This window comes from Ctenopharyngodon idella, chromosome 10, assembly GCF_019924925.1.
Source record: "Ctenopharyngodon idella isolate HZGC_01 chromosome 10, HZGC01, whole genome shotgun sequence".
Taxonomy (NCBI): domain Eukaryota; kingdom Metazoa; phylum Chordata; class Actinopteri; order Cypriniformes; family Xenocyprididae; genus Ctenopharyngodon; species Ctenopharyngodon idella.
In genome coordinates this window covers 33,502,065-33,513,507 of record NC_067229.1, presented here as the reverse complement: position 1 = coordinate 33,513,507, position 11,443 = coordinate 33,502,065, and the positions used below count along the sequence as shown (strand labels likewise).

Sequence of the window (11,443 nt, the reverse complement as noted above, 5' to 3'; positions counted from 1 at the left end):
CAATAAAAATATATATTTATTGTACATAAATATTAACAATAAAAGAAAAAATGTCTAACAAATTTTTTTTATAATATATATATATATTGTGACAAGCAGGGCGGGGTGAGAGCCATGAGAGAACAGAGCGAGGCCGGTGGCATGATTGCTAAGGAGCGTCACCTGCGCACTGCACCTCGTATCTCTCATGGAGGAGCTCCGGAAGCATAAAGGGAGTAGCGACGACAGTGAAGGACGAGAGAAAACCAGGCCTGGACTTTATGTTATGTTTTTATTATGTTTGCGTGTGCGGCAGTCTGAGGGACTGCCGCCTTTTTATTTTTGTTTTGTTTTTTGTTTATTTTATTTATTAAAGATGTTGAACGTTCGCCGGTTCCCACCTCCTTCTTCCCGTATATACGAACTGCGTTACATTGGTGCCAAAAACCGGGAGGAAGGAGGGACATGCTGTTGGACAGCCCTTGCTGCTGAGGGGGATTGCAGTGCTGAGGAGGTCAGGCAGCACGGAAGAGTGAAGACCGCGAGTGGCTGCCCGAGGCAGTGGTGCTGGAGCGATGATACAACAGATGGTCCTGGGTCAAGATGGGGTGGCTGCCATCCGAAAAGGGAGCGGAGGAGTCGCCGTCGTTCGCCATGATGGGGTGGAGCAGGGAACGGGGGACTCGCTGCTGGCTGCTATTGTAGCCCCTCTAGTTCGCACCTGCATGCTCCAACCGGGACGCGAACCCGGGCCCGTCCGCATGGGAGGTGAGCGCTCTAACAAGGAGGCTAAAGACCGCAGTCTCTAGCGTCAGTCGCTAGAGCACCTCTTGAGTTCAGGAGCTCAACTCTCAGCTGGAGGAGGGGGCAGAGGAGGATCAAGCTGTAATATATAACAACTATTGTTTACAGATCCCAAAACAAGCAATGCCGCTGGATGCAAATATTGCTGCTTCAACTCAAGGCTCCAGACACTCACAGGATTTGCCGGCCCCGCAAGACTCTATGGCCCAAGTGGCAGGATGTAAACGCCACTCATGTCAGCCCGCCAGACACAAAGCTGACTGAAGACAGAACAACAGGGTGGCCGTGACAGGAGTTGTTTGCTGATGTTCTCCATGTCTTACTCCATGACCTGAAACAAAAACATAAATCAGCGTTATATGTCTAAATACATTACATTTAGATAAAATTTGACTTACCCTTTGACTTAACCCTATGATGATTATATGACTGATGATCAAAATAAAACAAAAACAACAAAATGAAAAAAAACAAACAAAAAACATTTAGCTAGTCTTAGACTCAGTACCTTTAACCAGTCATGAAGATGCATCTTCTCCAGAACGAGTCTCTTCTGTGGTTGAGGGTGCAGACAAGCGCAAATCATATCGCAGCATTCTGTGCAAAAAGACAAGAGATACGTCAGATTATTAGCTCATACTTTATACCTGCTCTCTTTGAAGCTATTGGTCTTTTTTGTATGATTTCATTGATGAAGATCTCACCTTGTGACAGACCAGGACTGGTCCAGATGTTGGCATAGATCATGAACAGGTCGTCGGCTGTGGGATAACCTCCGCACACCATTATGAACAGGAGGACCCCTAGTGACCACACTGTCGTCGGCTTTGCGTGGTACTTGCCGTTGTATTCGACCTCTGGTGGACAGTAACCTTCTGTGCCTGGTGGAAAAAGATATCGTCTGATGTTTAATACATTTTAATAGCACGTTGACTATATATAAGATGAGTTTCTGTGAACTAATTAACAGAGCGGTTCATAACACATACCACTGAAGACTTTGAAGGCAGATTTCTTCATGAGCGCACCGCACCCAAAGTCAATCAATTTAACCTCCATGGTGTCCTGGTTCACCAGCAGGTTTTCCGGTTTGATGTCCCGATGGAAGACACCGCGCTCACAACAAACGTTAGCAGCGTGAATGACCTGCCGCATAACATGTCGTGCTGTCCCCTCGTTGAGGCTTCCTCCTTGGAGCTCCATGAAACTAAACATGTCCATGCAAGGCAAGGGCCGCTCCATGACCATGATGCAGTGGTCTGCGTCGTCCTGCCAGTCCAGCAGTTTAATTATCTGAGGAACGCTGGGGCCCTTATTGGCCATCAACGTCAGGCCGATCTCCAAGGGGAGGCGTTTGGGATGACCAGGCTAAAAGAAGCAAAATATGGGGCCGTTCACATATCGCGTCTTTTCTGTGAGCAAGTCAGTTATTTCAAATGTAGGCGCTCGGCAGGCACGCTCATAATGGAAGCGACGCAGAATTAAACTGGACAAAACGAACATTTAACTTACCCATGCTAGAACAAAAAATTCGAGAAAAACAACGTAGGTCAGGCAAATCATGTGGTCTCGCAAATCCTGTCGCTTTGTTCCTAAAATGCTCCTGGTGTGGTTTGGCACCGCCTACAGGACGGAACAAAACCTCACCAGAGCCGTGACGCATCGCAGACGTGTGCAGTGTAAACAAGGCTTTAGTCCACAAATCAAACAATTTGGCAACTAAAACATTTTTTTGAAGTCTGTGATTAACATGAATATAAGACGTTACGGTATAAATTGAAAACAGTCACTAACATAGTGCAGGTTACTCACCACTTTGATATATGGCATGTCTGGCATCTTCACTGAATATTTCACAGCCACCTGATCAACAAAACAAAGAATTAGCAATTAGCATGTGCACATATGTCATATGTTATGAACTGATATGTCAAGTTTTGTAGGCAAAAAAAAAAAAACCTCAAGTCCATCCTTGCATCGAGTCCCTGCATACACAGAGCCAAATCCTCCTTCACCCAGCTTGTCGCCAACTTTATAGCGGCTGCAAATGTGGTCTATTAAAAGATAAACAAATGTAGTTAGTGTGAAATAGAATTATATATATTTTATATAATCATTTAAAATAAAAAAATTCTAATTCTCATCGATTTATTATTCTTACGCTTGTCCAGGATGCCCTGCTTCAGCTGTTCCTCAGCAGCAGGGCGGACTTCAGAAGTTGGAGCTATATAAAATAAAGTAAATAAAATGAATAATAATAATAATAATAATAATAATAATAATAATAAAATGCAATCTCAAATTAGGGTTGTTTCTCTTTTGACATGATTTCTCAGTCATCAATCAGTATTGTACTATAATGACATGTTCATGTGATTTTACCTTTGGAAAGTTTACGGTATAATCCGGCCTCATTCTGATAGTCTTTCTCAGCTTGAACCAGGTCGTATTTTGCAGATCTGGGAAAGTGGAGAGTGGGCCACTTCCAGAATCTTGTCCTCCTCCTTTTCTCCTCTCTCCCTCCATCAATCTCACTAGTACCAACAGGCGTCTCATCAACCCAAGGAGGATGGTGCTTCGCCGTGTTGGTGGTGTAATTGAGTAATGTACAGGGTTCGAGTACACACTCATCAGACGCTTTGTTCGGTCGCGAACTTAGCTGTCCCATGATAAAACCGTTGTCACTCTGATACCAGATACTCCGAAACTTCAACCTACAAAATGAGCAAGAGACTTTCACGCCTTTAAATACTAGACTATAATAATAGGTAACGTTCTAAATGTGACGTCATAAAGACTCGCGCAAAGGTGCTGAGGAGACTGAGATTCACATTTGATTCAGCTGGAAATTCTAAATGATAGTATTCAAATTTAGCATTATTTTAAATTATATAATTTGCTGTGTCCTGTAGGCCTATATCGCGGTCTGTAAATATAGCCGCGCAAAGCATGACTGCTTAAGTGTTTGACAATGTTAAAGCGAATGAGAAATTAGCGCAGGAACTCTGATTGATTTTTTTTTTTTTTTTTAAAAAAAAAATAGTTATTAAGCGCAATAAACCGCGAAAAGGAACCGTCTTGGCAAATACTGAGGTAAACACAATCGGTTATGTCCTGAGTGAAGGTAAACAGTTGGAAGGTCTTAAAGTGACAGAAACCTAATATACCCGCTGCTGTCTCTGTGTTCTTTTAATGTTAATCAAACAACAAAAGAAAAAGAATAATTTACTCACTGCTCTTGACCAAGTAACTTTAGTAGCTTTAATAAGAATTAATGTACGTTTAATTAATTTCAGGTGAAAAAGCTGTGATATTAATGTTGTCCACTAGAGGGAGCCACAGGATAAGAAATCTTTTAAGCCTAATCTTTCATATCAGTTTTCATCCCTTAGAATGGAAATAAATGAAAAGATCTAGTTCATTTGCATAACTAGGGTGTACAGAAAGTATTGTTTTATATAATTGTTGTACACAGAAATGCTTATAGTTCATGAAAGGAATATTTAACTTTTCTAGACACCAATAAAACATTTTTTTTTTCATGTTTGCCAGAGATGATTCAATATATTGCTGTCCACTTAAAATGAAGAGATAATTTTATTAGTTTTTTATCGAGATAATATATATTATAAAATTTCTATAAAGACAGACTTATTTACTGTTGTGGTATGAATAAAAAAACAAGAAGCAACCCAAAAATTATTCCATTTATTTACTTATTCTAACATTTCATCTTGTCTTTTCTAATGTTGTCAATTTGTTTCATGTAGTATTCGTGCATTGCAGTATTATACTATATCATATTCTGTACAAAAACATTATTGATGTGATTTTTTTACTCTGTTATAGCTTCAATTCTACCACATATTTCACATTCGACTTTAGCAAAACAGTTCACACAAATACACCAAGGTTATAAGTCTACACATATTATAGAAATAATTTGTAAAAAAAAAAATATTATTTTTATTATTATTATTTAATAATACAAATCATATATTAAAATATATATAAAAAAGTATTATTATTATTATTAAATTTTTAAGCAGACATACAGAGACGTTTAGGCATAGAGAATTTATTAAATGCAAAAAACAGCATGTAAAATCATTATTACAGTTACTGACTTTTCCATGCAGTATAAGCTTAATACAGCATAAGTGTGATTGTGAATTTCTAAAAGAGCAACCAGTTATGTAGATTGTATTTATATAATTGAAAATTCAAAACTTAAGTAGAAAAAGAGCACAGATGAGAATGAACATCCAGAAGATCAACAAAAGTGTCCATGTTTTAATACAGCTGTGAATGGCAATGGTTGATCACTATAATGGGTAGATAAGGAATCCACTGAAAGTGCTGAGGTTACCTGGACTGTCATAGATGGTGTAATCTGGGAGGAGCTTCATACAAACTACATCACCCACTTCCAGCTGCAGGACAACTCCATTTGATGCGAATCTGTGCTGATCGTGATGATGCCATTGTCCCACTGACACAATCTTCTGCCCATTTTTATGTAAACTTGCACCCATTGACTGGTTTTTTTGAACACCACATGCAGTGAATCTGAAGTAGTAGACTCCTTTAACTAGTGCAGTGAAGAGACCTGCCATTGACAAAACCATCAGATCAAATGTAAAATGGGTCTAAAAATCAGAATTGGAAAATTTCCTTTAGGTAAGACATTGGCTATAGCTCAGAGTACCTGTTGTTGGGTTGTAGTTGTTACCAATATTTGTGAAGATATTGTTGAAGGTCAGTGTGATCTCAGTTTTCTGGGGACCTAAATTGCCATGGATCCCTAAGTCAGCTGAAAATGCCACTTTAGGTTGTTCTGTGCACAGAAAATAAAATAAGAAAATAATTTAAGCCCTTTAATACATACATAACACCAGAAAAAAATAAAATGTTCAGAGTTATTGTGCATTAAAGGCAGACTGTAAATAATACCTTAAATATTTATACTGTATAAAAAGGACAATTTTGATATAATTCGATTAGTTTACCTGCAAGTTCTCTCTTAAAGGCGTCCAGCTGGGTTTCACCGATCTTCATTCGCTCATATATCCCTAAAATTATTCAAATCGTTAATTGTAGCTTAAATATATATTTAAAGAAGGAATATGATGCAGTTTCTATGTGAAATAAAGTTCTTAATTATTTTTTTTTCTCCCCACACCAGAACATATCATGCTTCTTAATAAGGCATTTAAATTTGAATTTTCACACAATTTGTTACATTCCATTTTCTAAATACACTTTTGAGTACCTGCATTCTCTTTCTTCAGCTCCAGTATTTGTTCTGCCATTTCTATAAAACATTACAAGTCTATTTATTTAAATGACTTATTTAATGTTGCATTGTATTGAATGTGATTTCCTTTATTTTAAAGATAACTATTTAAAGGGTGACAGAAGATGCAACCACTAGTACTAACTTGCATTGTCTTTCATTGTCATATCCAACTTGTCTCTTAAATCTCTCATCTCAGACCAGATGTGGGGCTGGTTGATTTCTCCATTGGCCACCAAATAACTGAGTGACAGACAGCACAGCATTAGCAGAGCAACACTCACCTTCATCCTGAGAGACAGAAACTCTTGGGTTTATGAAAATAACACATATTATAGGCTTTGAGGTAGTTAATCATTACTACTCATTATTGACACAGATATTTCTTATCTAATTAAATGGCAGAAAGTACTGAGTAAAGCCAAAGCTCAAGGTTAAAGACAAAACAACTCAAAAGTTTATGTAAATATTAACACGCACAGTATATGGATGTTAATGATTACCACTATTGACATACATTTCTCATCAATACAAATACAGAATCAAAATCAAATTAATCAAAGTGAATCCAAACTCCTAAGTTCTGTTTGTTTCTGAAAAGCGTGTGCTCTTGAGTTTCTGTGGGTAAATTAATCTGAAATTATTTTAAGTAAAACATAATGATATAGTGTAACATAAGAAGCATAGACTTCTTTTTATAGACGTTCCCTGCAGTGAGCAGAAATAATCTGGTTTACAGTTTTTCTTAATTGCTTAAACACATTTCTTGAAATTATGCCTCCTTTTCTCTAAACACAAAACCATAACTTCTCACACAATTCCCCAAACTTCCTATTGTCCGGTCAAAATGAAGCTCTCCACTCAAAACCATTCAATCTTGTTGAAAAACCAAACTTTGTTGTCAGACATAACACACAAGCCCTCAAAAACACACACACTACAACATACACTGGTGAGATAAATTCAAAACAATACTACAAAGAGCCCTAAAAACAATACTACAAAAAGCCATACACAAGCCCTAAAAAACACACACACTACAACAGTCTTACACACTGGTGAGATAAATTCAAACAATACTACAAAAATCAAAAGCCAGTAATAAGTTATGTTGCTTGTGGTTCTCCCCCTCAAGAAACATTTCACATGATGAAGTGTATACATTTGTACATTTTTTTATTCCTTAATGTACTGTACAGTACAATACACCAAACAACAAAAAGTATTCTGCCCCAACATCCCATCTTTGATCTGGGACAGGCCAGAGAATCTTGTCAAGGCTATATTGGCCCCAGCCAACATCACAGGCTATATTGGCCCCATGCCATGGCCAAATAGCACTAAAAGTGGTTAATTGGCTCGTAATCATAGGGGAACCACTTTAAGTGCTATATAGCACCTCAACCACCCCAAAGAACCACTGAAGAACCAATTTTTTTTGTGTGTGCATGCAGCACACACACACACACACAAAAATCCTCTTGCATGCCTGATCCATCAACTGAAATGTTTAGTCAGACTTCTTCCATTCCATCATCTCTGTGTCCTACAGAGATAGAAGTACTGATCACTGTAACTGTAACACATGCTTTTTACAAAATGGAAGCAGACAGAAACTCTATCTGTATGTGAGGCAATTTGATGCATCTCTTTTCATTACAGTAGTATAGTGCAACAGCTACAGTATATGTATGCGTTGTAACAAAATACAGCGCTCAAAAGTAACTGTAGAGTACACTGAGGTACAGCTACCCATTTTCCTCCCTGAAGATTCTTATGATCGAGGCGACGGTGAAGCAACAGTTTTTCTCGATTGCTTAAACACATTTCTTGAAACTATACCACATATTCTCAAAACAGTAAACACAAATCCATAACGTCTCACCCAATTCCCCAAACATCCTATTTTCAAGTCAAAATGAAGCTCTACACTCAAAACCATTCACTCTTGCTGAAAAAACAAACTTTGCCCTCAGACATCACACACAAGCCCTCAAAAACACACACACTACAACATAGTCTTACACACCAGTGAGATAAATTCAAAACAATACTACTAAAAACAAAAACCAGTAATAAGTTGTGTTGCTTGTGGTTCTCCCCCTCACGGAACTTTTCACATGATGAACACATATATACATTTGCACATTTTGTATTCCTTAATGTACTGTACAGTACAATACACCAAACAACAAGAAATATTTTGCCCCAGCATCACATTTTGGTCTGGGACAGGCCAGAGAATCTCGTCAACATCACAGGCTGCACTGGTCCTATCCAGGCAGCGGGGGGGAAATCCTCTTGCATGCCTGATCCACCCTTGCCACGCATCAACTGAAATGTCTAGTCAGGCTTCTTCCATTCCATCGTCTCTGTGTCCTACAAAAATAGAAGTAACTGTAACACATCCTTTTTACAAAATGGAAGTAGACAGAAACTCTATCTGTATGTAAGGCAGTTTGATGCATGTGATGTAACAGAGTACAGCACTCAAAAGTTACAGTAGAGTACACTGAGGTACACCTACCTGTTTTCCTCCCTGAAGGTTCTTATGATCTAGGCGATGGTGAAGAACTTACAGTTTTACCGCTTACACACATTTTCAAAACTTTGCCTCTTTTTTTCAAAACTTTACACACAAATCCAAATCTCGACCTTTTCAATCACGTCTCTCTAGATCCATTGTTCCAAAACTGAATGAACTGACTCAGGCTTTTTTATCTCTCTATTGAAGGTTCTGATTGGTGTGTGATAAATTTTGACTCTTAGTGTTTCCACATGGGTAACTGTGTGCTAGTTGAGCTCAAGCTATGCTGACTTGAGTGAACAATATTGAATGCTAGTGCTTTCTAAATGACAAATAACATGGAGTAGGCAAAGAGAAATGAAGGTATTTGTGTCTAGAGTTTTGCAGTGACAGTTCAACAAATCTGATTCATGTGTCAAAACAGAGGAATAGTGTTTATAGTTTAGGGAAATGGGTGTGCTTTTTGATAAATGGCGTTATGGTTTTGAAATTTTAGTTCAAAAGCCTGGTTATAGTGTTTAAGCAATCGAGAAAAACTGTAATTTTAGCTGAGCTCATTGCCCAGCCTCCCTCATAGTTATACCATGGACAAGGACATGGTCAAGTAGTGGCACGAATTTCATCTGAGACTCCTTGTCTCCTTAGCCCTCATCCTTGACTCCTCATCCTCCTCTTCTTCCTCTTCCTTCACCTCTGCCTCCACTCCTTACTGCTCTTACTCATCCTCCTCCTCTCTGGTGTCCTCGACCTTTTCAATCACATCTCTCTGGATCCATTGTTCCAAAACTGAATGAACTGACTCGGGCTCCTTTATTGAAGGTTCTGATTGGTGCGTGATAAATTTTGACTCTTAGTGTTTCCATCTGGGTAATTGTTTGCTAATTGAGCTCATGCTACGCTGACTTGAGTGAACAATATTGAATGCTGGTGCCTTCTAAATGACAACATGGTGTAGGCAATGACAAATGCAGGGATTTGTCTGTAGAGTTTTGCAGTGACAGTTCAACAAATCTGACTCAAAACAGAGGAATAGTGTTTATAGTTTAGGGAAATGGGTGTGCGTTTTGATAAATGGCGTTATGGTTTTGAAATTTTAGTTCAAAAGCCTGGTTATAGTGTTTATGCAATAGAGAAAAACTGTAATATCACTAGAGGTCGCCCTTTTACTACAAATGATAGTCAGGCTGTCACTCTTGAGGGCTTGGGATTGGCAGAAGATGGTGTATTTGATGCTCTTAACACTTATCTTGTATTTACTTATGTATATTATTTGTTTGATTTACACTTGTGTAACCACACGCAGTATGGCACATAAAGATTCAAAACAGATGCATATTTTTAGTAACACCATGTTATTTATAAATGAAAATGAATGTGGTTAAATGACAACTTGCTTTTTACTTGGAATGTAAATTAGATGTCTTAATGCAAACTGTCCTTTAAAAAATATTATTATTACTATATTTTACATTATATTCAAATATTTTAATAAAAATAATATAAATAAATAATTTTACATTTATATTTAAAATACTCAGTACAGTTATGGTCTAAAATAAAAAACCTGCAAAGAGGTTTTAGTTGCAGGCCATTTCATGAAAATGGGAATATCTCTAGGCCACCCTTGCCTGTTTGGTTATTACCAGTTCTGTTAAATGTAAGTAAAAAGAGCCTGCCTAATGCTGTGTCAGTGTCATCACATAGTGCTGCAGTCAAGTACACTCTCTTGCCTGCCTGATGCCCTTGGGACTCAAGCACAGCTCTTTAAAATGCAGCGAGTGTTGCCAGGACTGGGCTGCAGCAAAATACTCTAAAACTCTTTATGCTTCTTCATTATGCCCCCTTTTATCAGCCAATTACTCATTATTGTGCAGAAGCCTGTTCTTCTGGTACCAAGAGCTCAGGTTTATTTCTCTGGAATTGAAAGGGCTGCTTTCCATTTATTTATTTACCTTGAAAAATGTAAACTTCTTCATATTCTTTCTACTTAAACCCCATAAATAAAATCACTTGCATCATCCAGACAGACAATGGAGAAAGAAATAAGAGGTGAGTGTAAGCATAAACAGGTCCTGAGGGAAAAGAAAAATAATTATTGCACAATAACCTCTGAATTTCCAATTCAATTATTTTGATATGTTCCTCTAACCTTTTAGAAAGATTTGCCATTCGTTTCACGGATGTGATTATATTTGATCTAAATGAAAAGAATTCCTGGAACAAACAATTCAGTTTGATATATATATATATATATGTATATAATAGTACACAAGTTTGTTTCCAGGACTTTAGGATATCAGCCAATGATAGTGATCATATACTCCACATTCAGTATGGCTTTCTATTCTAGTTTGGAAAACTTTCTGCTTGATATTTGTAATGGTAATGTTACAGACTTTAGTGTCATGCATAAAGTTTTAAAGATGTTGGGTTTAAAAAATTCTTTAGGTGAGTTAAAAATGATAAAATAACATTTATTATTCATATTATTAATAATAGAAGAAGACGAAGAAGAAGAAGATTGCAATACTTTATCAGTTTTACCAGGTGACAACTCAGTAACAACTCTTCTTTAATAATTGTTTAACCAACAGGTTATCAGAAGCCTGTTGTTTCACTAAATGATGTGATCATATCAAGGTTTTAAAGATATGCAGAGCAAAGTCATGTGATTAAAACCCATCAGCCTTATTTGGGAAGAGCAAATAAAAAGTGCTAGCAGCCTAGTTGTTTTTGAAAGATTTTATATACGAAATGGAATATTTAGAAATATATTGGAATAAGTAAATACATGTGTCAGACTGGATTACATTTTTTGCGCATATTTAATTATCTTA

At 37.5% G+C, this 11,443-nt stretch overlaps 2 protein-coding genes across 7 annotated transcripts; both read right to left on the bottom strand.

Moving 5' to 3' along the window:
- Positions 1-4,325, bottom strand: LOC127521762 (serine/threonine-protein kinase pim-2-like). Of its 6 annotated transcripts, none has more exons than XR_007932461.1 (6): positions 2,945-4,325; positions 2,296-2,837; positions 1,773-2,151; positions 1,488-1,664; positions 959-1,380; positions 1-862 (listed from the first exon to the last, which is right to left on the bottom strand). XR_007932461.1 is itself a non-coding variant. In XM_051911185.1 (6 exons), exons 2-6 carry the CDS (start codon positions 2,344-2,346, stop codon positions 1,103-1,105), a joined length of 708 nt encoding a protein of 235 aa, XP_051767145.1. In that variant the 5' UTR covers positions 2,347-2,837; positions 2,945-4,325; the 3' UTR covers positions 1-1,102. The 6 variants fall into 6 exon arrangements, 4 of the variants coding, with proteins under 4 accessions (XP_051767145.1, XP_051767143.1, XP_051767144.1 ...); XR_007932462.1 differs by having other exon boundaries at positions 1-834; XM_051911185.1 differs by having other exon boundaries at positions 1-1,114; positions 1,292-1,380.
- A 516-nt stretch (positions 4,326-4,841) lies between these two features.
- On the bottom strand, positions 4,842-6,404 carry cbln17 (cerebellin 17). Its single transcript, XM_051911186.1, has 5 exons — positions 6,225-6,404; positions 6,056-6,097; positions 5,793-5,855; positions 5,492-5,620; positions 4,842-5,392 (listed from the first exon to the last, which is right to left on the bottom strand). The coding sequence occupies exons 1-5, from the start codon at positions 6,367-6,369 to the stop codon at positions 5,109-5,111; spliced, it is 663 nt and encodes a 220-aa protein (XP_051767146.1). The 5' UTR covers positions 6,370-6,404; the 3' UTR covers positions 4,842-5,108.
- Between the last annotated feature and the right edge of the window lie 5,039 nt (positions 6,405-11,443).

Coding starts and splice junctions, on each gene's coding strand:
- LOC127521762 (XM_051911182.1), bottom strand. CDS start 2,346: ATGATTTGCCTGACCTACGTTGTTTTTCTCGAATTTTTTGTTCTAGCA. Junction 2,152..2,295: donor AATTTTTTGTTCTAGCATGG/GTAAGTTAAATG, acceptor TGCTTCTTTTAG/CCTGGTCATCCCAAACGCCT. Junction 1,381..1,487: donor CAGTCCTGGTCTGTCACAAG/GTGAGATCTTCA, acceptor CTTTTTGCACAG/AATGCTGCGATATGATTTGC.
- cbln17 (XM_051911186.1), bottom strand. CDS start 6,369: ATGAAGGTGAGTGTTGCTCTGCTAATGCTGTGCTGTCTGTCACTCAGT. Junction 5,621..5,792: donor CTTTAAGAGAGAACTTGCAG/GTAAACTAATCG, acceptor TTCTGTGCACAG/AACAACCTAAAGTGGCATTT. Junction 5,393..5,491: donor CAACTACAACCCAACAACAG/GTACTCTGAGCT, acceptor TGTCAATGGCAG/GTCTCTTCACTGCACTAGTT.